The sequence below is a fragment of the Tauraco erythrolophus genome, chromosome 6 (genome assembly GCF_009769465.1).
Source record: "Tauraco erythrolophus isolate bTauEry1 chromosome 6, bTauEry1.pri, whole genome shotgun sequence".
NCBI classification, from domain to species: domain Eukaryota; kingdom Metazoa; phylum Chordata; class Aves; order Musophagiformes; family Musophagidae; genus Tauraco; species Tauraco erythrolophus.
Genome location: NC_141470.1, coordinates 34487845 through 34514550, shown reverse-complemented (window position 1 = coordinate 34514550; position 26706 = coordinate 34487845). Strand labels below are relative to the sequence as shown.

At 47.0% G+C, this 26706-nt stretch overlaps 2 protein-coding genes across 9 annotated transcripts in view; one reads left to right on the top strand and one right to left on the bottom strand.

The window, feature by feature from the left end:
- Positions 1 to 4027, bottom strand: part of DCAF5 (DDB1 and CUL4 associated factor 5) — a 78045-nt gene extending 74018 nt beyond the window's left edge. The window contains 1 exon segment of the mRNA XM_086614090.1: positions 3814 to 4027. Coding sequence (XP_086470216.1) covers positions 3814 to 4027 — 214 coding nt within the window.
- EXD2 (exonuclease 3'-5' domain containing 2) lies at positions 3906 to 25148 on the top strand. 8 transcript variants are annotated; one of them, XM_086614093.1, is made up of 10 exons: positions 3906 to 3938; positions 5001 to 5138; positions 13763 to 14171; positions 15099 to 15355; positions 16389 to 16515; positions 17325 to 17650; positions 19947 to 20053; positions 20272 to 20407; positions 21165 to 21521; positions 23730 to 25148. In XM_086614093.1, the coding sequence occupies exons 3-10, from the start codon at positions 13833 to 13835 to the stop codon at positions 23944 to 23946; spliced, it is 1866 nt and encodes a 621-aa protein (XP_086470219.1). In that variant the 5' UTR covers positions 3906 to 3938; positions 5001 to 5138; positions 13763 to 13832; the 3' UTR covers positions 23947 to 25148. The 8 variants fall into 8 exon arrangements, with proteins under 8 accessions (XP_086470219.1, XP_086470218.1, XP_086470222.1 ...); XM_086614092.1 differs by lacking the exon at positions 3906 to 3938 and adding an exon at positions 4461 to 4495; XM_086614096.1 differs by lacking the exon at positions 3906 to 3938 and having other exon boundaries at positions 5048 to 5138; positions 14030 to 14171.
- The last annotated feature ends 1558 nt before the right edge of the window (positions 25149 to 26706 follow it).

Here is a 26706-nt window from a genome sequence, read left to right as displayed (position 1 = left end):
AACTTGTTGACCTCAACTTTTTCACTCGAAAACATGGCTAGGAACAAAATTAATTACTATTAAATGTGTAATCTCCAACACAAGATTTGAAGAAGTTAAGATACCAAAAAGTTTCAAACATGCTTTCAAAAGGCCTGCTGAGACTTGTCTGCACTGAAGTTCTCTCCAAAATCCTAACAGGAAAACTATCTGGAACTGCAAAATAAACCCTGTTCAAGCAGTTTGAAATGTTTACTGAAACAGTAATCATTAGCTTTACAGACTTGCTCCTGGGAGATACATTAAAAAAAAAGAAAAAAGTGGGACACACACCCAAAAAAAGCATTCCAGCCAATACTGATGAGAACAGCACTAATTTGGATGCAGGCTAGCATTTAAATAGTATTAGTATAGCCATCACGAACGCACTGTATCAGCTGTACTTAAAACAGCTCTAACAAGGTCTAAGTTGTTAACAAGTCAATTAGCTGAAGCAGACTTCTCTAGGTTAAGAATATACATACTACTTAAAACTGAATGACTGAAAAGACTGCTTGCACTCTCCCTTTTCACACACTCCAATATCCCCGTTAACTCTCTTAGCTGCTATAAGCGCAGATGGAAGCATCTAACATCTCATCTTTACCTCAGCACACTGACTATTTTGAGGGAGGAGAGACCCACATGCCATCTATTCTAAGGCTTTATCTGCATTTAGAAGTCTTCTGAAGCAACTCTTCTAGAAAACTTCAGATTAGAGACAGTTTATACCCTTCCTTTATCTTTCATCTGAGCTCTCCTTACTGTTTTTTCCTGCTTTTGCTGTTTCTCAGAGTTTCAAGATTAAGTATGACCTTAAAAAAAGGAGTGTTTTGAGTGTAACTTTAATGAAGTCTAGACTTACAGCAGCAAGAGTAACAGAGTATCCATAAATCTTTTGCCTTTTAATTTCTTATTCTTGAAGGAAGAACAAAGCACGTGCCTGCTGTTTTTATGTCACATAAAGCATTCCGGATCTTGTGGTCACAGTTAATGTAAAACTTCGTTAAAAACAGTTACCATAATTAGAGCTCTTTATTTTCTCAGAGCATCAATACAAGGTCAGACTTAAGGTAGTCTGTTCTTGATTATTCCAAATTTGTGCACTGCTAACACATGTAACTTAAGTACCCTCTTCCAACCCCCCCACCCCCACCCCCCACTCGCTTCAGAGTCATTTCATGAAATTAAGGACGGTAGAACTCTAGTACCATTCATCTCTTACATACTGAGGAAAAGCTTAACCCCTGTAAACATTCTGTATCTTTAAAAGAAGTTAGGAAATTGAAAACTGGACATAGTTTGAATGCTTTCCTTTTACCCAGGCTTCTTCAGATGCCCATGCGATGGGAAATCTGCCTCCATTCTCTCACTGCACCTACCTTGACTCAGGCAGTTTGGAAAAAAATAATTCTTAAAGTCCCTTCATCTCTCAACTTTTTATGCCTCTATCTAAAGAATGGATGTCAATATAGGTAAGTGCATTGATGATATGACAAGACCTGAAGTGCCTCCTGAGGCTTTCTTGAGTAAGAACAGAAAATACTGATGGTGCTTCCATCACTTATTATGGAAAATAAAAGAGCAACAGATGCACTTGAGCTCTCTGTAGCACTTTATAACTAGAAATACACAGTTCTACTTACAACTGGAGAAGGACCAGTACAAACTAGCAGGCCGACTCTAGCACATCTGGGAACTCCGAAACAGATGAATCAGCATTCCCTCCCAACACACACACACGTATATACATACACGCACATGTGTACAAATACATATATGTATACTCACAAGATAAATGGATGCGTACCTCAGAAGTTGCATGTGCATATAAATACAAGAATACTTGACAGTAACTCTAGGATCCTTCACAGACACTTATTTCAGAAATCATTTGACTTATGCTTTTAAGTTTCTTCAGAACATAAAGTTAAATTTAAGTAGGTCTCAGTGTATCAGCTTTTCCTTTATGTTTTCAAGGTGTTCTTACTCTGCCCTTGCTTAAAGGTAACCCAACAGCCATAATAACCTTTTACTGAATCCCTGTGTTATTTGTGGAGTTATTACTGATACCTTTGTGTGACAGAGCCCACCTCTGCCCAGACAGACACCATGGCAAGGCAATAAGCAGCCGGCTCAGCCATGCCCACATCACCTTTCTCAGTAGCCCCTGCCGCTATCTACAGCCCATCAGAAGGTGGCCAGGCAAGACCGAACCCTCTCGCCCCTCCTCCAACCCTCGGCTGGTAATCAGGCCATTGCCTCCTTTTAAGCAAGGAGACCCCTCTCAACAAAGCTGCTACGGCCTTGTGCCAAGGAGCTCTGCAATTCCCCCGAGGGCCTAAGCCCCATACGACTGGGAATGGGCCATCCCCGCTGCAGCCCGGCCCCGGAGGAGGGAGCTGCCGCCGATCCCAGCTGGCGGGAGGGTAGGAGAAGGGGAGCCCTTCTCTCCAGCCCGCTTCCCGCGAGAGCGTGGGGCGGCCGGGACACGACGCCCCCGCCCGCGGCCTGCAATGGACACCGCGCTCAGCGGCCAGGCCGTCCCCGGGGCGGCGCGGCAGGAGGAGCCCCTCTCAGGCTGGCTGCCCCCGCCGCGCCGCCCCGAAGGGCTCTGTCCCCTCGCGGCGGGGCGCAGGGTCCCCCGGCTCGGCGGGAGAGGAGCGCCGCACTCCCTCAAGGCCCGAGCCCTCGGGGACCGGCGGCGCCGCGCCGTGCCGTGCCCCGCCGCGGGCGGGATAGGCCCTCGATTCCCCGGCCTGTCGCTACGAGCCGCCCGAGGAGAGCGCGGCCTGCAGCGCCCGGCCAGGCCCCGGCCTGAAGTTGCCTCCTTCCCCCGCCGCCCCTCCGAGCCCGGAGGCGGGGAAGGAGGAAGAGGCACCTGCGCCAAGGGCTGCTGGGGTGGGGGGGAGGCAAGCAGCCGGCCGCCGAGCCCCGCAGCCCCTCCCCGGCGTGGGGAAGGGGGTGCGGAGCCTTTCCCCATCCTCGGTGTCGCCGCTGATGTCAAGCCCTCGCCTTCCTCTCACCTGGCAGCATCCCCCCGCCCCATGGCTCCCTCAGCCCCAGCAGGCAACAGTGGGGACCTGAACCCAAAAAACATCACCACGAAAATAATTCCCCACACACCCCTAAACGCGCCCGGCAAGCGCAGGAAGGAGGAACAAAACAAAACCCGACTCCCCTCCCCCAAACGGAGACGGGGGCTGGTCCCAAAGTGACCGGTCCCTAAATTAAACAGATCCGGTTCTCCGCCCGACCCCCAGCGGGACTGCAGCCCCCCACCCCGCCGGCCGAACTCCGGCCCGGCCCCCGGCAGCGACCGCTGACCCCCGCCTGTTCTCTGGGGAAGCCGGCCCGGGGCACGACGCTGACAAATGTCACCCGGCGCCCACAATGCACGCCGCGGGGTTGTTTCCGCTCTGCCGTCGTCTCCCCAAAATAATAAAATCCTCTTTTAAGGGGCAAAACACGCGAGCCATCAAATATAGAGGCACCCCCAGCTTCCACCCCTCGCGCCCTGGAAGCACTCTCCTAAAAACTTTGTCCAGGGCTTTCCCCCTCCGCCCCCCAATAATAGTAGAATTTAAAACCTGTCAACCATTTTAGATCTCTACTTGGGAAACATTATTCCCGGGCACCGGTGGGTTTGAGAAATGACTCTGAGCGCCGCCGCGGCTCCGCTCCCCTCCCCTTCCCGCGGGCCGCGGGGGAGGCGGCCGAGGAGGAGGAGGAAGAAGATGCTTTCTGGGGAGGGGGTGGCGGGAGGGGGCGAGGGACGGGGAGCGTTCGCTTTACCTGAGACCAGCCACTGGCCTCCATTGTTGGAGAATTCAATGGCATTGACACAGCCGAAGTGGCCCAGGAGGTCCTTCTTGTAGAGGTTCCTGCAGCCCCGCAGGCGTCTCCGCTGGAAGTCCTGGGTGAGCAGGGGGTCCCCCTCCAAGCCCCGCTGGGACAGGAACCCCACCACCGACCGCATGCTGCCCCCCCGGCCGCCTCTCCTCTTCATGCTGCCGCCTGCGCCGCTCCCCGCCGCTCCTTCCCCCGCCGCCCCTTCCCCCGCCGCCGCCTCCCCTCCCCCGCTTCCCCCCTTGTTATGGTTATGATGATTTTTCTTTAGCCAGCCATGGCAGAGAGGTGTTAGACACTCCGCCGCTTCCTGATCCCGCTGGCTCCTCCCCGCTCCCCTCAGCAGCTGATCCTCAGCTGCAGCCCGCGCCTCCCGGCCCGACTCTAACGTCGCGCCGCTGCCACCGTTGCCGCTTTTTAACTCGCTCCTGTAGCGGCGCGGCGGGGACGGGCACACTCGTCGCTCTGAGGACCTGCGGGAGGACGTTTCCCGCCGCCGCCGCTGCTGCTCGCTGCCCGAGGGGCTGCCCGCCCGAGGGGCTCGCTGCCGCCAGCCGCCCCGCGGCCGGCAGGGAGGAGGGGGCGGCCGGGCAGGTGCTGCCGCGAGCGGGCGTCGTCCCCGATCCAGGTGAAGGGGAAGGGACCTCTCCGGAGCCACGGCCGGCCCGCCGGGGGGTGCGAGGTGTGCCCCGCAGGGTCCTGCGGGGAGGATGAGGGGAAAAAGATACCCCAAGTGCGTACGGTTTGCAGTGGGGTTTGTCCTCCATAAGCGATGAGAGATCTCTGTGGTATTTCCGAAAATTATGTCTTTAGAATTTTGTTGATTTTTTTTTTTTCCCCTTTAACAGTTTTTATGAGGCTCTGTGAGGCTTTATTGCTTGGTCCTCCCTGCTCTTACCCGAGCAACACTGAAAATAGGAGGGTTGCCCCTTCTCAGTGAGTGAGTAGACCTCTCTGGAGCCCCAGAAGACTGTTGGAAATACAAATTAATTTTCTTCTCTTACTTGTCAGTATCAACAAAACTGCAAAAGGCAGCTGGCTAAACAGGTGGAACTGATCTGTGTTGTCCTTCACTGTTTTACAACACCCTAACCAGTGTGTTTGTGGGGAAAAATACCTTTTCTCTTTCACAGGACCCTGTCCCTCACATGTAACATCTGATGCTGTATAAGACAATAGGAGCGTCGTTTGAAGAGCAACGTCGGTGAGGTGCAGCGCGGAGCCCCCAGTCCCACCTTGCAGCATCTGACTGCATACTCCCTGCGCACAAGGTGAGTGAGTAGTCCCGGACCTGCAGCTTGAAACTTTCAGGTCTGTATTTCCCCACAGGTGCAGGTGAACTGGCACCAGTACCTCTGGAACTGAAAGCTGAGGTATTAGCCTGACAGTCCTGGCCTTCTTTGTGTGGAACTGCACCTGCTGGGAATTAGGAGTCTCCAAGCTTTCAAACAAACAAACCCTTCCTGACATAAACTGTGGTATAGCAACACTGCTGAGTACTGTTAGACTGCTGCCATGTTCCAGTGGCAGCTTTTCAGTAGAAACTTACATTATTTCATTATAAAAAGTCAGTTAAAAGCTGTGAGATTCTTCTTGGTTAAGATTAGAGAAAGAATATTAAATCCTATAAACCATACTTTTTAGTTGGCAGCACTATAGCCTTACTTCTAACATATAACAAAAAAAACCCAAAACTTTTCCTTCTAATTGGAAAAAAAAAAGAATGTAAGAAAATGTATTAAAAATATAGAACATTTCTTACACTTCGACTTTTTATGTAACTTTTTTCTGTACGTGATATCAGTAGGTATAAATATCAACTTAATTACAGGCATAATAATAATTTGAGAGGACTATCCAGACACATTCTCTTAACTGTTTTCTATTAGAATGATAATTGGCTGTTGCTTTCACTTTAATATTAACATTGTTAATCTCTTCTGCATCTGAGATATATGACGATTTCTTTCTAGTTACAGTTGTTGATGGGTACCTATTGCGATGTAACATGTCTAGCAAGCCTCAGTATAGAGAGGCAAAAACCTTGTCCATCACGATTTGTGTTTATTACCTTAGCTTCAGACACAGGTAAATTGCACTGGTATAAATCAGATTGTATAGCTCTTTTGCTTGCATGCCATGAAATTCTATGCCCTTACAATTATATTAGAAACTGTTGCTCACTCCTGAATTACCAACATAGGTAAGTGGCATTACATTTTGCTACCTATAGACTCTAAACTGACTCTGTCAGTTTGTATTCCATTGTCTTGTCTGTAATTTTCAGACAGTTCACATCACCATATAATCTGAGAGCCCTCCAGAAATACATTACGGAATCCCAGAATGATAGAATGGTTTGGGTTGGAAGGGACCTTAAAGATCATCTAGTTCCAACCCCCCTGCCATGAGCAGGGACACCTTCCACTAGATTAGCTTGCTCAAAGCCTCATCCAACCTGGCCTTGAACACTGCAGCTGTCACTTTTGTCATGTGGTTCATTTTTTCCTCTTTCCTAAAGTATTGTTCAGGATGGATATCTTTGTTTTCTGTATTGAAGTAAATAGGTGTAGGAACCTTTCATTTGAAATGCAACACAATAAAATCTCCAGTGCTTTTTTCCATGTTCTGGATCCAGACTCTAGGAAAGATGTGTGCTTACATGGACAAATAGAAATAAAATTATTCCCTAAACCCCCAGTGCTAGAATTTTCAGGGAAGATTTAACTGAGGTTTTTTAAATCACATTTGTAAGCAATCCAAAAGAATCATAGAATCATAGAATAGTTTGGGTTGGAAGAGACCTTTAAAGGTCATCTGTTGCCCCCTGCAGTGAGCAGGGATATCTTCAATTAGATCAGGTTGCTCAGAGCCCCATCCAGCCTGACCTTGAATGTTTCCAGGGATGAGACATCTACCATGTCTCTGGGCAATCTGTTCCAGTGCCTCACCACTCTCATTGTAAAAAACTTCTTCCTTATATTTGCTCTAAATCTACACTCTTTTAGTTTGAAACCATTACCTCTTGTCCTATTGCAACAGGCCCTGCTAAAAAGTCTGTCCCCATCTTTCTCATAAGCCCCCTTTAAGTACTAGAAGGCTGCTATTGCAGGTCTCCCTGGAGCCTCCTCTTCTCCAGGCTGAACAACCTCAACTCCCTCAGCCAATTCCCTCAGGACTCTGGATGCATCTTGTCGAGTCCCATAGACTTATGTATGTTCCACTTCCTCAGGTGGTCATGAACCTGATGTTCTCTTACAATGGGAGAGACTTTGCTGCTCTAGTCCCTGTCTTGCAGTCCATCCACTCGAGATATGGGAAGACAGGTTGCCAGTGGAGACTGAGGCAAAAAAAATTGTTGAGTACCTCAGCCTTCTCCTTGTCTCTTGTTACCAGTTTGCCAGTTTTGCTCATTGGGAAGGTACACTTTCTTTGACATTCATCAGGCAGAAGATACCATGTTGTCAGAATTTGAAAGAAAAATAGTAGAAGACTCCTAGTCTGTTCTGCTAAATGCAATATTCTCTCACATGACCATATAGGTTAAAAAAAGTGATGGTAAGCATTCTTTTTACCTCTGATTCCTTTGTTTGAATTAATTTTGAATATAACACCTAAGGAAATGATCATGACTTATACTGGTAACATTTTCCTTTGAAAATAATGTGTTGCTTTGTTAATAATGCCAGAGTGCTGTAATCTCTTCAAAACACATACTGGCCTGAGTCACGCTGAAGTAGCATCAATGGAGCATCTTTTTCTACTTTAATAGGAACCTTCCACAGCTTGGAATGGAATTAAGGTGTGGACAGTACTTAGCCAAACAGATTGGACTTGATGAAGTTACTGTTCTGTTGGACACGTTAGCACATGGGGTGCTGTACTGAGACTGTTTGAATGTCACAGACCAAACTGAAGAGCTTAATTCGGTAGGACGTTTATAGTGTCCTCCATGCCTCAAAAGCAGCATGAAATAAAGCACAAAAGATGTTTTGATTGGAATTTAACAAGTGGGCAATAGAGGGGAGGAGTCAACTGGAAAGGAAATGGGAGATAAGGAACAGCCTATTGGGTTAGGTGTGCCCAGCTGGGAGTGGAGTTTTGGGAGATGGAGGGATGTCATCTTCTGAGCAGCTATGAACTATGAGGCCAACTTAGTGTGCCTTCTGGAACTAAACCACTGGGGTAAGTTAAGCAGCTCTTCAAGAAATGGAATTGTGAAATTCCTCTCTATTCCCACATAGGCAATGAAGGAGTTGGCAATTAATGAAGAAAAACGTTGGTGATGATCAGTGTTAATACAACTCATCCTCATGAGATCAATCTGGCAGCTCACACCTCTCAGCAGTTTTTTGAGCTTCTTTGCAAAACCTGCAAACTCTGGCAGATCCCTGCAGTGAGTTACCACTGATTCATCTTTTGGCTCAGGGTATAGTTTCACTGAGATCTAGCTCTATGGTGAGCTGGTTCAAGGAATTCAACCAGAAGAAAACTCTTATTTTTTTCTGTGCTAGCTTTCTGCTCACTTAATTCCTTGAATCAAACTGGCACCAGTGTTTGCAGAAGTGAGGCAGTAGAAGAACGCCTACAGGTAGAAGGGGGAAGCAGAATTGCAGTTTTATCAGGAGCTAAATCTTCTCTCCACCTTGTTGCAGTGTGAAACTCCATGTTTAGGATGAACCTTCACAGTTGATTGAAACTGATTTCATTTTGGCTTTTTATGAAAGAAGCGGTCCTACTGCCTCCCTGGTATCAGCCCTGTTAAAACAAACCCCGCTCAAAATGACTGGTTTGAATATGTAGTCGTGGGGTTGCTAGCATTGACAGAAGGAAGATAAATCACATTAGGAGTTGAAATGCTGCAAGCTTGTCTGTCTTCTGGAGCTTGGGATGGGGCCCCAAATAGAGTGTTATTAATGAGCTAGTGGGGACTACACGCAGCTCTCTGCTCATTGTCTGCTAACAGCAATTTTCTTGACTGGAGCCTCTTTCCTTTGATATTCCACAATCATTGATTTTCCTTTGAACATTGAGTCATCTGCCCTAGTCCTCTCCCTGTTAAAGGACGAGCTAGTATGGTTATAAATTTTTTTTTTTTTTTTCTGTGATCAGCAGAACAAATGAAGCCTGGTTTCCTATGGACTTGCCCTCATGTGGTACTGCTGTGTGGATTCTTATATGTATGTGTTTGATTCTCATTAAGCAGTGTCTGCACATGCTTGCCATTTTATCAGCGACAGCTTTATTAGGATCTATTTCATCAATTTGGCTTTGCATTTCACAGAAGCTACCTTTGTACAAATTTAGATGAAATTAGGCAATGGCTTAAACATGATTTTTTGGCAAGGAAAGGGGGGAAGAAAGGGGACCCACAGGCAGAAACACCAACAGACAGTGTAATTGCATAAGCCTTCTTTCCTTAGGAAATAAGGCTAAAAATGAGTCTTTTGACAGAGACCTCTGCACGGATCTCAGATCAGGCTACAGAGACGGAAAGAAAAGTGAATCTTGCTGTTTACCATGTAAAGGCTTCCAGGTACCTGCTGCAACAGATTTCTCATAAGTAAGGCTAAGCTAGCAGTTGGTGTTTACTCACTTCGTTACCTTCACATCTTCAGCAATGTCTCCATCAGGTGTTGGCAACTTAGGGTTTTTTTTTTTGTTTGGGTTGGTTGGTTTGGGTTTTTTTTTCCCCAGAGTGCACTCATGCATGAGTTGCTTTCATTTATTTTTAATTTAACCTTTATATTTGAATAAATGGCTATGCAGGTAGTAAGACAAGCTGTTAAAGGGACCTGTGGTTTACAGGAGTATGTTTATGTCAGTGATGCCATGAAAAATAAAGGCTTTAAATGCAGCCAAGGATACAATCTTGTTATTGTGGAAAAACTAGACTTGGGGGTTCCATTATATAGTATCTTTTCTGTGAGACTTTCACTGTGTAATAAGTGCTGGGGTATTTTATTGTTTTTCTCTCTTTTGTAACTTAATGTTTAAGCTCCTATTACCTTAGAAACTAAAATAAACAATTTGTAAAAGGAAAAACCAGTCTATTTCAGATTTCTGGGCAGATGCCAGTTTATTGCAAATGGGTCCAGCTATGAACAAACTTTGCAGATTTTTTCAGATTTGGTCGCTATTCTGAACTCATCTTGAGCTCTGATAGAGTTCTCTTTAGGATGCCTTGCCTACCCTGTAATGGGGCAGCTGGATCCTGGAGCCCATGTAGAACAAAGTATTATACATTGTGGGGTGTGAAGGGAAGAGGGAGGGAGAGAAGGAGGGAGAACATGTCCATCTCACTGTAGGAAACTCAGTTACAGCCAGACCCCTCCAGCTTTTTCTGCTGAGCGTGAGTCATGTGATGAACTTTGGAGTAGGGCTTGCTCCTCCTTGGTGACCTCCATTTCATCTGGTCAGCTGTGTCTGGTGCATCGGATCAGAGGGGATGGATGGAGAAGCTGTGGCCAGGTTGTGACTGTAAGGGAGACACAGATTTTCCCTGTAGAGGAGAATGAACCAGAGACAAGATGCGTTAATTACTGCAGTGTGTGATATTGCAGTGCTTTGTAACACCCAGTGGATAAATATAAAAATGGATAAAAATTTCTTCACTGTAGAGAAAGACTGAGGGTCTTTGCAGATGGGCTTCTTACACTGAAGCTGTAACTCTCCGGTATAAAGCATTTGTACATTCAAAATACAGACATAACTCAATGGAAAACAAACTTTCTTCATGTGACCCCACCACCAGTGAGACCTGGTGTGATCATACCATCCTGGGCTTAGACCAGGTCCTTAGAACATGCAGCTGTTTAAGCTTTAATGGTCTGGTCATCTTATTTCTGATAAGGAGAGGGCCCTACTTGCTCAGAGATCTGGAAACCAACTATGTTGCTTGTTTGCTATTAATTAGTCCCTACCTCATTCCTGAGGTGTTTTGTTTGTTTGTTTTTTTTTTTTTTTAAACAGGGATGGAGGTGGGAGGGAAAGAAGCAAGCATTCACCTACAAACAGGAAAAAATACTGCTTCTATAGATTTTTCCCTGACGACAGCCATTAGCTGCTTTGTTGCACCCCTCGGACAATCTGCTACATGCTGAGCCTCTGCTAGGGAGATCCTCCTATCCTGGTGATTGTTACAAGCAGCAAAGTTAAAATGAAATTTGATGCTGTCAAATTGTCAGAGCCATTTAAAGCAGTATTTCCTGTGGTTTCAGTGTCTCCTTCAAACATGCAACTAGCCGAGTTCTAACTGCACAATAATTGGGAAATATTGGGAATTGCAAAGGAACTCAAAGCAATTGGGTGCTCAGATCCCTTTCAGTTGCAATGGAATTGGGGCTGGCAACCTGTTTGCTTTTTGACAATCTTGGCCTCAAGACTTTCTGAGGATAACCCTGAACACAGCAGCTGGCTGTATAGTTGTCCGTGTGTTGTGGTGTCACAGTTCTGATGTTCATACTTGTTCCTCACACACGAGCTTTGCCATCGTTATTCCTCTGTTAAACCCTTAATCCTTTCCACTTGATTTTTCCCTTTTTGTTTTCTTCCAGTTTGCCACTTCGGAGATGGCTGCGATTTGCTTTTTATTTTCCGGTCTGCCTTTGTGCTTCACCTTCCGTTCGCTCTGCTGCCTCTGCCCGGGCTCCCGCTTCCCTTCCCCAGGCGGAGGGCCCTGGCCGCCGGGCAGGGGTCCCGCTCGGGCCCGAGGCGGTGGGCAGCGCTGCCTTCCAGCGGCAGGTCCGCGGCTGCTCCTCGCAGGCCTCGGCGCTGCCGGCCCCGCAGGACTCCGTGTCGCCCGCCCGCTCCCGGACACGCTCCGGCTGCGGGTGGCTCCCACGACCCAGCTGCGGCTTGTCCGTCAAGCCTTCCCGCTCGCAAACACGCCTCTCTGCTCACTTCAGACGCCTTCTAAGAAGAGCTCACTTTTCAATGCTTGCATTAGTGTTTGATTCCCCAGCATTATTTCTGAGGTGCTGTTCCCCCGGCTGAAGGCACGCTAACGCCCGTTCAGGGACAGGTCACCGCAACCGCGCCACCGCCCGCTGCTCCCGCGCGGAGCTCCCACCACCGGCCCCTCTCCGGGCTGGCCGCCCCGAGCGCAGGCTGCGGCCTGGGCGGCTCCCGCCGCCCCGGGAGCGGAAACACGACCCGAAGCGACCGAGGCGGCAGGATACGTCTTCCCCTGTGGGCCGGGCCGGTACCGAGAGCCGCCGCGCGCCCGGCCTCAGCTGCCCAGGGGGCGGCTGCCGTACAACATGGCGGCGCCCACTGCCCGCTCGCACCTCTGGGAAAGAGGAAGCGTCCGCCACTCTAAGCCTCCCGGTGAGCGCGGCAACTACCCTGCGGGTCGTTCCTGTTGCCGGAGACAACAGTTCCGCGGAGACGCAGGTAGCGGGCGGGCAGGTGGGCGCCTCGGCGGGGCGCTTGCGGGCCGGGCGGCGGCGCGGCAGGGGCCGGGAGGGGAGAGGTTAGGTTGCCCCGCGCAGCCCGGGGGCGGGCCGCACCGGTAGGTGCGCTGGCTGCGCAGGCCGGTGAGGCTGTGGCCTCCTCGCCGGACCCTCGGCGCTTCCCGCCTGCCCGCTCCCCACGGCGGGGCGGCTGACCTCTTCCCGCTAGAGTCCCGAGCAAGCCTAAAACGGGCAGCGCCCTTCCGCCCCGGTGCCCCGGCTTCCCCTCCCTACACGCCCCCATCCCGCTGGGGCCTGCGGGGCGGCCCAGGGCAGCGCTCTCGGCTCTCTCTGGTGGTGGCCTGCGGTGGCCAGGCCCCAGCCCTGGGTCCCTGGCTTACCCCTCCGCGTAGCTTTCGGCCCGGGGCGCACCGCTGCTTCCGGAGCCGCTGCCGGCCGCTCGTCTCCCCATGGCGGGCGGCCTGAGCCTCCGCAGCCCGGCCGGCGTCCCCGCGCTGGGGCTGAGCGGGGGGCGGTTTGGCTCATCGGGGCTTCCCCTGCTGGGGCGGGATGGGATGGGGGGATCCGCAGAAAGGGGCTACCAGGGATCACAGGGCCGCGGTCTGCACCGGCATCCTCCGGTTCCCAAAGAGGTGGGAGCTGATGCAGCGAGGGGAGAGGCCGTTGGTGCGGGTGGCCCTCATTGCCTTCAGCCTTCTCGCTCGGTCTGAGAAGTGAGAGTGAATTACTTGTCGCTTCCCAGGCGTTCAGGCAGGCTCAGGTCCGTGCCCGTGCTCCGAACGCTGTTAGAGCTTCTGCTTTTGTCGAAGGACGTGTAAGGGCAGACTTTTAAAAATAACGGGGTGGGTTGGGGAGATGGGGATGCAGGGGCAGGATTGATTGTAATTTACTGAAGGGAAGTAAAGATTTTGTATGATAAAGGGAAGGTTATATTATGCTGCTTCTTTAGGGCTTTTCAATGCCTGAAGAGCTATTTGATCTTAGTGTGGATGTGAATGTAATGGACAATGCCTAATTTTTAATAATACGTGGATGAGCATGCTTATTCTGCAGTAATCTCATCCATGTTTAGGCTGATCTGTTTCCAAACTGAGTTAAAAGATGTTAACAGTCCTGACTGTTTTGTGTTTGTTTTGTTGTTGTTTTGTGGGTTGTTGGTGTGTTGTGGTTGGTTTTTTTTTAATGTAAGAGTTTGTGGAAGCATCTAGTTGCACCAGTATAAATCAATGGATTCCCTTTAAGGGTTTTGGTGGTGCGATCAACAGCAGCGTTCTGTCTCCTGTTTACTGCCCAATCCACCACTGCAGCAGTCTGTCCCCTGACCCCCAGTCTATCAAAGTGAGGCACAGACCTTTTTCTGTCTGCCTGTATTGCGAGTTACGGGTAGAACCTTGATATGATACCAGTCGGCATATTTAATACCTCTAAGCACATTTAATTAAGTTGTCTTTAATTTCCACCTCTCTCCTTTTTCTTTGCAGGCCATGATAAAATCCTACCATGCCATTTTGAGTGGGTGAAGTGAAGGGGGGAAAAAGGGGATTGAAAAAAATGCCCAAGCAAACAGCAGTGACGATTACTTTGGCAACCCTACTAGGTGTTGCAGTGGGGGGCCTGGTTTTGTGGAAAGCAACCCAGCGTCGGAAAGGAAAAGCATGCTGTAGTAGTCAGCGAGAGGAAGCAGTTGTAAACTCAGGAGATGAGAAACTGATTAAAGCAGAGGATAAGGAGGTGCTTTCCTTCTTCAGATCTCCCACCTTTTCCTGGGTAGAGAGGACCCTTGGTGCAGACATAGTAGTAGTTTCAGAGCAGGAGGACTGGGATCGTGTTGAACCTTTGCTGAAGAAGGAGCTGGAGAAGTGGCCAGTACTTGGAATTGATTGTGAGTGGGTGAGTGATGAAGAAGCGCCTCTCCTTTAGACTGCAAATTGGAATGGGAAATCATCTGGGGAGGAGTGATTCCTTTACTTGAAAGGATACAACAGGACTGACTACTAAAACTGCCTGTGTGATTATCTGTCATGACGGCAGTGAAGTAGCCACTAATTTTGATTGTTCTCACATTTAAGTGTGCTTGACTGTAAGTTGTCAGTTCACTAGTTGTATTCGTTTACTGAACACCTGTGATAAATTGACTGTATTAAACATAGTGATAATTGTATGGCTAAGTATGACATTCTGTGTTTTGTATAATATCTCTTTAAAGGTGATTTACTAGAAGTTGCTTGGGTTTGCACTGTTTTAAATCCAGCTATATACTTAAGAAAAAATTTCTTAAGAATAATAAACCCAAAAAGGAGGATAATACTGATAAGTAGATAAAACTCAGTGAGACTGCCAGAAAGCAAAGTTCCTCTTCCACTTGCATGTTTGGCTTTGTAAACTCTCAAAATAGGCTTTGAGTCATTTATAAAGCCTGGCTTTGCCATTTTTTTGGCTGGAAATTTATTCACCTCACAGTATTTAGTATAAGCCACAGTTAAACAATGTGTTTGCCATAAACATTTATGTGGTGGGTGGCTTTGTGGTGGATTAATGTGGATTAAGAAATGTGTCTGATTTATTCCACCAGCTCAGCTATGGGGGGGAAGAGTGAAAGGGCGCAAGTTTCTCTCGTTGGAGTGTGGCAAGAAGTATCTGGGGGGACAGTAATACTGTGAAACAGATCACATAATTTGTAGTAAAATTTGAGAGACGTGTAATGATACTTGACTGTGTAAACTGATAGATGTTCAATGGCCTCTTTTGCAATTTGTTCAAGCTCCAGTATTGCTAATAATACTGCAACCCAGGCTCTGATTTTTGTCTTTATTTCAGGTATCTGTGGAGGGAAAAGCAAATCCTGTATCCCTCCTGCAGATGGCTTCTTCCAGTGGCCGCTGCGTTCTTGTTCGGTTGCCCAGGCTTGTTGCCAGCGGACAGACTATCCCAAAGACCCTGTTGGACATCATGGCAGATAGCACTGTGTTGAAAGTTGGGGTAGGATGCTGGGAAGATGCTTGCAAGTTACTTCATGACTATGGCCTTCCAGTCAAAGGGAGCGTGGATCTCCGGTATTTAGCCATGAGACAGCGGTGAGTGTCTGAAGACAGAGGCAGCTCTGTTTGAGGCATCATTTGAGTTGGGAATATTTTTAAAGTAATTTGCATATGCTGAATGATACCAGACAGGTAGGTCCAATGCATGGGCATTGACAGCTGTAGCCCAAGAACATGTCATACTTCTGTTCTATGGTCTTAGTAGAAATGAAATCTTCATGGAGATTTCATATGCTAATTGTGTCCGTTAGTCTTCTCATGCAATCCTCATATGGACTTTTCTGAGTATCATGCTTCAGCTTTTAAGAAGTCTAGGCACAGTGATGTAATGCAGTGAGAGTGATCACCATGTCAACAGATGTTTGAAAACACTGCCTAGAAGTATGAGGTAAATGTGCCAGGGGCATGTAAGTGGAACTGTGGAATTACAGGATTTCTTGAAAAATGACTAAAATAAACCAGCTCTGATTTTCTCTTCTAATAACAGTGCTTCCATTAAAAGGTTACAATTACGATGTCATTTTCTTATTTTTAATTCTTCCCAAAATAAAATGTTTTACTTGGGAATATCCTTCATGTACAGTGTATGTGTGGCTGGGTGTGGTGTTAGTGATCTGAGGCACGGGTTTGATGACCCGGTAGTGCCTTTTTAGCACTGAGGATGGACTGCTTGTCTCTAGCGGCCAGGATTCCTCTGAATCATGCCTGGCTGTCATGCTCCTCATGAATCCCTGGAGCAGCTGGTCCATCACTCTATGATAGACCTCTTTATTTCAGAAGTGGGTGGTTTAGAGCCAAACACTTTGGCCTTAAATGTTACCAACTCCCAGCCTTGCCTGTTTTGCATATTGCAAACAGTAGGTAATTACTAAATCAAGAAACAACATTTTAGCAGAGGGGGGGGAAACGGCCTGTAAAACTGACAGGCAGCTATGTGCTGTTTGAGTGAAGTCATGCATCATGTGCATTGTGTTCTGGCAGGTTGAGGGTACGTGAGGCCATGCAAATTTGCATGAGCGTATAGTTTCAGCATTAATATATTTGTTTTACTTTCTTTGTTAAACTGAAGGAAGGATCTACTTCACAACTGCCTTAGCCTTAAGTCTTTAGCTGAGAAAGTTCTGAACTGCCCGCTTGACAAGTCTCCTCATGTGCGTTGCAGCAACTGGGAGGCAGAAGAACTAACTCAAGATCAGGTATGTCTTCAACTTAGTGTTTTGGGAGGAAAAGGAACCTTCTTAGTAGAGAAGAGGCATTACAACAGGGAGATCTGAGCCTGTGTCGGATTCTGCCTGCTTCGGATTCTACCTCTAAGCCTTATGTGTGACTGTGGTGTGAAGTCAGTTTCAGACTCTGTGTCTGCATTTCCCTCCTTTTCCATGAAGATAATTTCCTTCCATTCTCTCTGGATACTTTACCCTTGTTTTCCTTTGGTCCTGAAAGATCTGTGAGGCAAGATTCCTTGAAGAAGTGTTTGTGCACCCAAAACCTCACCCTATTATTTTCTTGCCTTCAATCTATAGCAGTCAGTGTAATATTGGAGAGAGACCCTGGAAACCTTGTTCACCATCTTTAGACCATTATGATTTCCTTGTTTGGTCACTTTTAGTGTCATGCTGCAGATGTCTGCAAAGTCAGTGACCAGTAGAGGGAGTGACAGGATAAATAACCACACTGAATATTCGTAGACTGTGTGTCAAGAGGGAGCTTTTTGTTAATTAGATAGGGCTTGGTGGGGCAGGAAGGCATTAAAGGCCTGGCTGACCCGAATTTTTTTCAGTCCCTTGTGACTCTTGGGGGCACCCATAAGTATTTCAAGTCTGACTGACCCTAAAAATGTGGGATGTGGTGATGTTATGAGTGTGTCACTCAACTGCCAGAACTTCGTGTGAACTTCAAAAGGAAATAAATGTAACTTCTGGCTTTACTGTACCAAGAATTAGACTGACAATGTTTGGGAGTGTTTGTTGTTTGTCAGTATCTTGATGTCTATGCTATTCTGCAGGTTCTCTACGCTGCTAGGGATGCCCAGGTCTCAGTGGCTCTGTTCCTCCATTTGCTGGGATTTGCCAGCCTCCCTGCTACATCTGAAGTTGAAAACTCTGTCGCTGCTTGGGAAAAAGCACTGGGTAAATGCCGGGGCTTGGTGGATATCCCATTTAGAGGAAGAAGGAGTGGCAGCACAGGAGAGGAAAAGAGTGGAGAGGGACGCTCCCCTCAGAAAACGAAGAATCGGAAATCTTCGGTGAATGGCCAGCCCTCTGGGAGTCAGCAAGTCAGAGATCCACGGAGGCAGAAGCGAAAGCCTCTGGGGGTGGGATATTCTGCACGGTAAGTCTACAAGCACATTTTTCTTTTCACGCTGCAGATGGAAGACTTTGAATGATGCCTCATGCTCTATTCATTAAACAAAGTGGATAATATGAGCTAGGAAAAGAAACACAGGACCTAACAGGCATGGGAGCCAGATCTTGTTTCTGTTTTCCCCATTTGCCTCTAGGTGGTATTGAAAGTGGGGGCAACACTTGGATCTCTGCTAAGTCATGAGCAGGTTTGGGGTTGTCTTCAGCTTTTGCCTTTCCTTCTCCTGTGGAGGCATAGCTAGGGAGCAGAGTCCCAGCATGAGGCGATTGACTGTCTGGGTGGCATTTACTGCCCAAGCAGTTGTGCCCTGCCTCCTCCATAGGAAAGGTGGCAGCTGCATAGAGCTTGTCCTGTGAGCCGGATCTGCCTCGTGGACTGCTGTTTGTGCTGTGCTGCTCCAGGTCACTGTGGCTACGGAGACATTGGGGTACTCTGCAGAGTTGAAAGCTGAGGTTAGAAGGGGTGAGAGAGGTTACGTGAGATGCCAGAGGGCACAGGAAGGAACAGTCTATGGCAGCATCGAAGCACTGTGCTTCTGAGTTGGCCAGGGAGAGAGGAGGGAATGGTACTACTTTGGCCTTGCAGGGGCAGCTGTTGCTGGAATCAGGATCCGTGTCCTGCAGGTGATTTTTGTGGAGCAAATTCTAAATTCTTACAGCCTTTTGCTAATGAAAGTTCAGTTGGTTTTGAATTAAAACAAGGTAGAGAAATCTATTTAAGCTCAATGCAGTGGAAAACATGGAGAGCTAGTATGTTTGGTTTTGTTCGGATACAATCTAATAGAATTAATCACGTGGATGTAGGAACTAAAATTGTCTGTAATTACCATTTGGAAAGAAAAACAGTCATTTTAGTATTTGTTTTCCTCCTTTTCAAGTTTATTGGATTAGCAATAAGACATTTTAATGCAGTCAATTATATTGATTTCATTAGCAGTCATTAACACTATTGTGTTGTACACAGCAAGTCTCTTCAGTTTTGGTTTTTTTTTTCAGCTGGAGCCTGTGTCATATAAACCAGAAAGACTGCACCTCATGGGAGGATTACAATTTAAACAAAATTGCATTCCAAGCTAAATTGAGATCTCCCCATGTTTGTTTTTGTTCATTGTTTTTAACTGCGCTTGACTTCATGAGAGATCTGTAGACTCACTGTATTTTACAGCATCTCCAGCAGTCTGGCTCTGGTTTTTAATAAGACCGATGTAATTTCAAAAGTCCTTTTCCACTCTTCCTTTCTTTAAGCCTGTTTAGTTTTAATGTTTATTCATTTAGAATTGGGAAGTACTCAAATTATCATAGTGATTGATGCTCAGTGGAAGGAGACCTCCTGTATCATTATTGGGTTTTTTTGGTGGTGTTTTTTTTTTCCCCCAGGGACCTCAGAAGAAGTCCTTTTGTGAGATTACATAGCCTATGAATCAACCTTTTTAGCTGGTAGAGCTTTGCTGAGTACTTATTTATGTGATCTTGCTGTAAAGAAAGGAAATTTCCACAGTGTATTGAGACATGTCTGTATCCCTGGCCAGTTCCTCCCAGGTGGTCCCGAGCCCAGCCTGCTCCACTCTTTGTTTTGTTTGAAGAAGGTTGGGAAAGTAAGGAAATGTTTTCTGCAAAACAGAGCCCTTCCACACACTGCCACAAACCACCAGAGATCACTCAAGCAGGTCTTTTTGCCACTAAGGTTAGGTGCCTGTGTTTCAGAGGGCCTCAGCTCAGCTTCATTGTTCTCATGGACTCGTGTTTGGGTTCCCAGTGCTGCTAGAGCCATTTTGGAGCATTTACCTTGGATGAATGAAGTAATTGCTGTTCACGCTAAGTTTTAGAAAAGTTATCTTAATAAAACATTAAAATACAGGCTTAGGCAGCTGATCCGTGAAACTGTTGACACTTTCTCTTAGCTTACTCTTAGCTCACTGTCCTTCTTGACTTTATTTCTCTTTTGTTTTCTAATGTAATTTTTTTTTTAATTGCTGTTATCGCTGATGGCATCTTTTGAAAACTGGGATTCAGAGTTACAATTCTCTTGTCAGCAGGAGAGCAAAGACACCTTACAGTCAGTTGGTGAAGCCCAAGTAAGGTTTCAGATGTTCTTCTCTTAGCAGCAGCCTGTGCAGTGCTCAGCAGCCTTAAGTGTGTGTTTAGGGACACTCCTGTGATTTGGAGGAGGCAGCATGAACTGCAGTGTGGAACACATGGCTATAGAGCGCTCTGTGTTTTTGGCATACTATTGTAGTTGCTGTAATGCTGCCCTTGTTTCATAGAAAGTCTCCACTGTACGACAACTGCTTCCTGCATGCACCAGATGGACAACCCCTGTGCACTTGTGATCGCAAGAAGGCTCAGTGGTATCTGGACAAGGGGATTGGAGGTGAGTATACCCATTTTCCTGTTGGTATTTGAAATACAGCTTTTTTTTTTTTTCCTTGCCTTGTTTATTAGATAACTGAGCATGAATTTTTTGTATCCTTTCTTATTGGAAATACTGTTGGGGATTCACTACGATGACTCCTATGTTTTAGTATCATTATTTTAGCTTTCAAACGCAAATTTGTCTTGAGTATTCTCTATTTGCCTTTACCCTTTCAGAGCTAGTTAGCACAGACCCATTTGTTGTGAAGCTGCGGTTTGAGCCTTCAGGACGTCCGGAGTCTCAAGTTGATTATTATCTGACAGTCAAAGAGAACCTGTGTGTTGTGTGCGGCAAGCGAGAGTCCTATATCCGGTGAGTTTGTGGGACAGGAGAAAAAAGTATCTTTTGAAACAGGACTGAGGTTTGTGTCTAGTTTGGCATCCAGAAGCTTGGATAGTGGCCTGAAACATCACAGTTGTTTACATCCTGAATGGGCTATCACTGTTTGAATGCTCTATAGGTGTATATGTCTGGGTAAGTTTGACACTGAACAGGCCAACCTTCCCTCTTCTTCCAGAGGCAAGAGGTATCTGTCCTTGGAGAGAACAAAGCATGTGAAACATGTATGTGCTGCAGTCTGAATGACAGGGGGCAGCAGTATGCCAACACGCGCTGTTCTGATGGCATGCTTTTCTGAAAAGAAAATAGCTGTACTATTCCTTCTGCTACTTAATCCTTTTATTTTTGAAAGGTTTAGGTGAGCCTGAAGCCTGTGAGGTCACAAAGGGTGAGATTTTTTGCTTTGCAGCTGCTGTTTAGTTGAGAAGTATGCTGGTCATAGTGCATTGCTTTCTATTTGTTTTACAGTATGAATCACTTTTTTTTTTTAATTGAAAGCAGTGACTTTTTGGAAGGGGGTGGAGGGAAGAGAAATGCAGAAAACCTGTGGAGAGAAGTACAAATCAAAATAAGTTACAGAACCTGTTGCTGCACTGAGGTTCCTGACCCTGGTTATTTTTGTTTTCCTGGACTTTTAGTATTAGTTGACCCTTTGTAGGCCAGAAGAGGAGGAAATGGGGAGTAGCCGCTCCAGGTAAATGTAATGAGCTGACTGGTTTGTCTTCCCTAGGAAGAACATTGTTCCTCACGAATACCGAAGACACTTCCCCATCCAGATGAAGGACCACAACTCCCATGACGTGCTCCTACTCTGCACATCCTGCCATGCCATCTCTAATTACTATGACAACCATCTAAAGCAGCAGCTGGCTGAGGAGTTTGGTGCCCCAATCGGCTCTGAGGAAGGTGTGCGTCTGCTGGAGGACCCTCTGCGCAGGCAAGTGCGCTCGGGGGCCCGAGCCCTGCTGAATGCAGACAGCCTGCCTAACCTCCGAAGGGCAGAACTTCTGCAAAGCATCAAGGACTTCTTTAACACAGAGGCAGTCACCCCAGAGATGCTTCAGGAAGCAGCTGGTCTGGAAACTAGGTATAACAAGCTCATCAGTAGATACAACATTTTAGTAATTTATATTGGCACTTAAGTTCAACAAAAAGTTGTCTACACACAGAGCCTTGGCTAAATATTGCTGCAGCAAAATAAAAGAAAATCCAGCAGGATTTGCAGAGCTGAGGATCACGCATGCTAACTTCCCCCTCCAGCTTTTTAATGAAAATAAGACAAACCCCATTGCTGGTCTCCTTGGGATATTAAAGTATCCTTTCTAAAATAATGGTGTCAAGTTAAGGAGTGTCTGAATTTGAGACAATTCTTGATTTGATTTGCAGAGGAAAAACAGGCTTCTAAAAATGTAGCTTTATCATTTGTAGAAGCCTGCAGAGTCTGGATTTGTAGTTCTGTCATGGTTTAGCCCAGCTGGCAACTAAGTACCACGCAGCTGCTCACTCACTCCTCACCCCCACCCCACACTGGTTGGATGAGGAGGAGAAAACAGAACAAAAGGCTCAAGAGTCAAGACAAGGACAGGGAGGGATCACGCACTAATTATGGTCATGAGCAAACCAGACTAAACTTGGGGACGAAACAATTCAATTCGTTACCAATCACATCAGAAAGGATAATGAGAAACAAAGCCAAATCTTGAAAACCCCTCTCTCCACCCCTCCTTTCTTCCCGGCTCCACCTTCTTCCGCACAGGGGGAGAGGAAATGGGGGTTGTCAGTTCATCACATGTCGTTTCTGCTGTTCCTTCCTCTTCAGAGGGAGGACTCCTCACGCTCTTTACCTTCTCCAACGTGAGGTCCCTCCTATGGGGTCCAGTTCTTCACTAACAGACTGCCCCAGTGTGGTCTTCCCATAGAGTTACGGCCTTCTTTGGGCAAAGCCACCTGCTCCAGCCTGCAGGTAGATCTCTGCTCCACCATTGATCTCCACAGACTGCAGGAGGGCCACCTGCCATCTCACCACGGGCTTCTGGGGAGTCTCAGCTCCAGCACACCTCCTCCTGCTCTGTCTTCACTGACCTTGGTGTCTGCATAGCCATATCTCTCAGGTCTTGGCCCTCTCTCTGCTGCAGCCACGCCTGGCCCAACCAGCCGGACAAACCTCAGCAGTCCTGGCAGGATGAACTCTGCCCAGCAGGTGCCCTGGGAGTGGGGCACTTGGAGCTCTCTGAGCCATGCCACCACCACAGCCATCTGCAGTCGAGTGGCGGTGGCCCAGCGCAGGCAGCCGCCTGCGTGGGAGGCCAGGGGCCAGGCCCCTGCCTCACCCACCCCTTCACTGCAGGTCCCACATGGCGTGGGTTTCTTTGTCCCTTCTTAAGTGTGTTTATTCAGAGGCGCCGATGGGCTCAGCCCTGACCAGAGGCAGGTCCAGCTTGAAGCCGGGAAAGCTTCTTGCAGCTCCTTACAGGGGCTATCCGTGTAGCCCCTCCCCTGCTACTGAAACCAGACTCAAGTACTTTGGTACGTTTAGCTAGAAAACAAGGATAGGAAGAAGATAACTGTCTGTGCTGCTGCATAAGGCTCTAAGCAGACAAGCATGGTCTGCATTTCTCCCTGTGTTTTTGTTTACCCCTTTCTCCCCTCAACCCAACAGTGGTTTGGGAACTGCAGCTCTCATTTCTTCCCCTCTTTCCCTTTCTCTTTAAGCAATCTCCTCCTATTCTTGCTCTCCATCTTCCCCTCTGCTATTTTATACTTCTTTTGAAAGATGGATCAGGGAGGAAGACTGAAAGACAGTTGTATCATAAGTCTCCTCTATTCTTTCTCAAAGCCTCCTCAAATATCTTTTCTTAACTAGCATCTAGTGTCTGTCAGCACGAAGTCAGTATTTTCTGCTTGTTACACTCACTGTTGTTTGTAATGTGCCAATGTTATAACTCAGGACCTATCCAGGCAGGGAATTCAGTGGCAGGATCAGGGCTCTGGAGTGTCATATGGTTCTTGCCTTGAGAAATTTGCATTCTGTCTCCTGAGGAGCTTGTAATGGACCTTGAGAGCTTTGTTTAGCATTTCTCAGTTCAGAGAAACCAGCTTCCCAGTGTAACTGTGTTCCAGAAAGCAGTCTGGCATTGAAGCAAAGCTTAAAACTCTCCCTCCTGGTTAGTTTACCATGTGTCTGTAATTAAATTCCGCAGCTGAAAGCATTTTCAGTGTCTTGCTGTTCATTGCAGCAGGTCTAGAGTCTGACAGTGGGCCTGTGTGAAAATAAACTCTGCTTGTGTCCTGGCAGGATCTGCAATGAGAGCTACATGCCACATGGACTGAAGGTGGTGCAGTGTTTTGCTAAAGGAGGCCTGCGCTCCCTTATGCAGTTGGAGAGACGCTGGCGGCAACATTTCTTGGACAGCATGCAGCCCAAGCACCTTCCAGAGCAATGGTCGGTGGACCATAACCACATGAAGCTGATCCGAAAGTATGGGGAGGATCTTCAGATCGAGCTGTCGTGAAACTAACTTCCTGGACTCTAGATAGTGTCTAATGGACATATGTAACTGAAGGTGAAAGAACTGTTTTTATTTCTGTGTCTCCACTAACATCTGGGCCTGGGTTTGCAAACAGGCAGCAGTGGATATGCCAGATTTGGCATTAAGAGTTAAATCCGTTGACTTGAATTTTCAAGTGATTTGGAATTTTTAATCCTAGTCTGTCACTGGCCAGTTCAGTGCAAAAGTTATATGCTAAGTTCACTATGGAGAGTTATTTTCTATCCCCAGGATGGCTGATGCCTCCAGACTCTCTCTCTTAACACAAAGCACGATATATGAACATTTCCAGGTTTTCCAACAGATACATCTTCAGCCTTAGCTGCACCTTGAGACTCTCCTGATAAAAGTCTTTGCTTTCAGTGCAGTTGTACTCATATGAGTTCTTCTCAGAGATTCCTTGCTTGGAAGTGGCAAAGAAACCTTACCTTTTCAGTAAGCACTCGGTGGATAAGGAATTGGCTGGGTAGTCACAATCAAGGAGTTACAGTCAATGGTTTGATGTCCAAATGGAGACCAGTGATGAGTGGTGTTTCTCAAGGGTCGGTATCGGGATCAGCGCTGTTTTGTATCTTTGTTGGCAACATGGACAGTAGGATCGAGTGCACCCTCAGCAAGTTTGCCAATGACATAAAGCTGTGTGGTGCGGTTGACACACTGGAGGGACAGGATGCCATCCAGAGGGACCTTGACAGGCTGGAGAGGTGGGCCTGTGTGAGCCTCATGAAGTTCAGCAAGGCCAAGTGCAAGATCCTGTGAATGGATTAGAGCAATCCCAAGCACAAATACAGGCTGAGTGGAGAATAGATTGTGAGCAGCCCTGAGGAGAAGGACTTGAAGTGTTGGTTGATGGGAAGCTCAACGTGAGCCAGCAATGTGCACTTGCAGCCTAGAAAGCCAACTGTATCCTGGGCTGCATTAAAAGAAGCACGGCCAGCAGGTCGAGGAAGATGATTCTGCCCCTCTGCTCTGCTCGCAGGAGACCCCCCTCCCGCAGTACTGAATTCAGCTCTGGGGTCCCCAACATCAGAAGGACATGGAACTGTTGGAGAGGGTCCAGAGGAGGGCCACGAAGATGATCCAAGGGCTGGAGCACATCTTCTGTGCAGACAGACTGAGAGAGTTGGGGTTGTTCAGCCTGGAGAAGAGAAGGCTCCAGGAAGACCTTCTAGCAGCCTTCCAGTATTTATTTAAAGGGGACCTACAAGAAAGCTGGAGAGGGACTTTTGACAAGGGCATGTAGTGATAGGAAAAGGGGTAACGGCTTTAAACTGAAAGAGGGTAGGTTTAGTTTAGATCTAAGGCAGAAATTCTTCACTCAGAGGGTGGTGAGTCACTGGAACAGGTCGCCCAGAGAAGTTGTGGCTGCCCCATCCCTGGAAGTGTTCAAGGCCAGGTTGGATGAGGCTTTGGGCAACCTGGTGTAGTGGAGCGTATCCCTGCCCATGGCATGTGGATTGGAACTAGATGATCTTTAGGGTCTCTTCCAACCCAAACCATTCTATGATTCTTTTTTTTTTGCAGATTCTGAGCTGTATCAGCATTGCATATAGGCCTCAGTGAGTTTCCTGGTGGCAGGTGCCTGATGAGAAGTGACACTCTTTGGCTCTGGCAGTGTGGAAATGCCCATGTCAAGTCTTAAACAGCTTCCAGCAACACACAGTCTATAAAAAATGTTATTTCCTACTTCCACTTGTTTATCATGAATAGCTCTCAGTGGGTACCTTTTCATATCGGACTGAAATGGGGTCAAGTGTCTGAAAAGGCATGAGAGGAAACAAGTTTTATTTAAAGACTAGCATCTTTAAGAGACCATGTGTGGCATAAAACTGGAAAATCTGTTCCTGGATTTGACGTGTGTGGTGGTGAGCAGGTCATACTCTCTCCATGCCTGTTTCCCTGTCTCTAAAATGGGACTAATAATACTTAACCTATCTCACAAGGGTGTTGTGAGGCTTAATTAATTCATGTTTTTGTAAAATGCTTTGAAAATATAAGCTCATGTGTGCTAATTATTACTGTTGTTTTTTAATATGTGCTGCTGTCTGACTTTCTTAAATATTCGTGGTTTTTGCCTGGTGCTAGACCTTAGTTAAATATGACTTCTTTAAAAATGCCCCCTTCTGTGAAGTCACTTTTAATGATTTTGATTGCATGAGATCAGCGTGATTCTCCTGAATAATGAAGCTATGCTTAACTTTTATAGATCTCTGTAAAGAAGTTTCAGTAAAACTCTGAAATCATACTTCATCCTACTGTGTATAGTGCAGTTGACCCAGATTTTATTATAACATTTGGGCAGAAGCGTGGACCTGCTGTGATCATGGCTGAAACTCTCCCTTATCAGATAATTCAAGAAATTTCGGAGGCCAAGGGTGAAAAATCTGTTTGTAGCAGAGACCGTTTGAGATAAGTATGAGCCATGGAGAAATGTTACATTAATGCCATCCCAGAGGAGCTAAAGTAGCAGCCTGAGCACAGGGAATCAAAGATTCATGATAAACACTACTTATCACAGAGCTGCAAATGAGACCATTTTCATTATAGGGGCAATTTTATTCCTTTCCTGTACCACTGGCAGGTCTTAACAAAAACTGATCTAGCCAAATGTGTTCTGTCTCTGTGTTCATTCACACAACTGATTGTAATCTCAGCAAGAACCTCCTGTCTACAGCAGCAGCTCGGATATAACTATTTCTCTCCAAAGCATTTTGAGCATGTGTT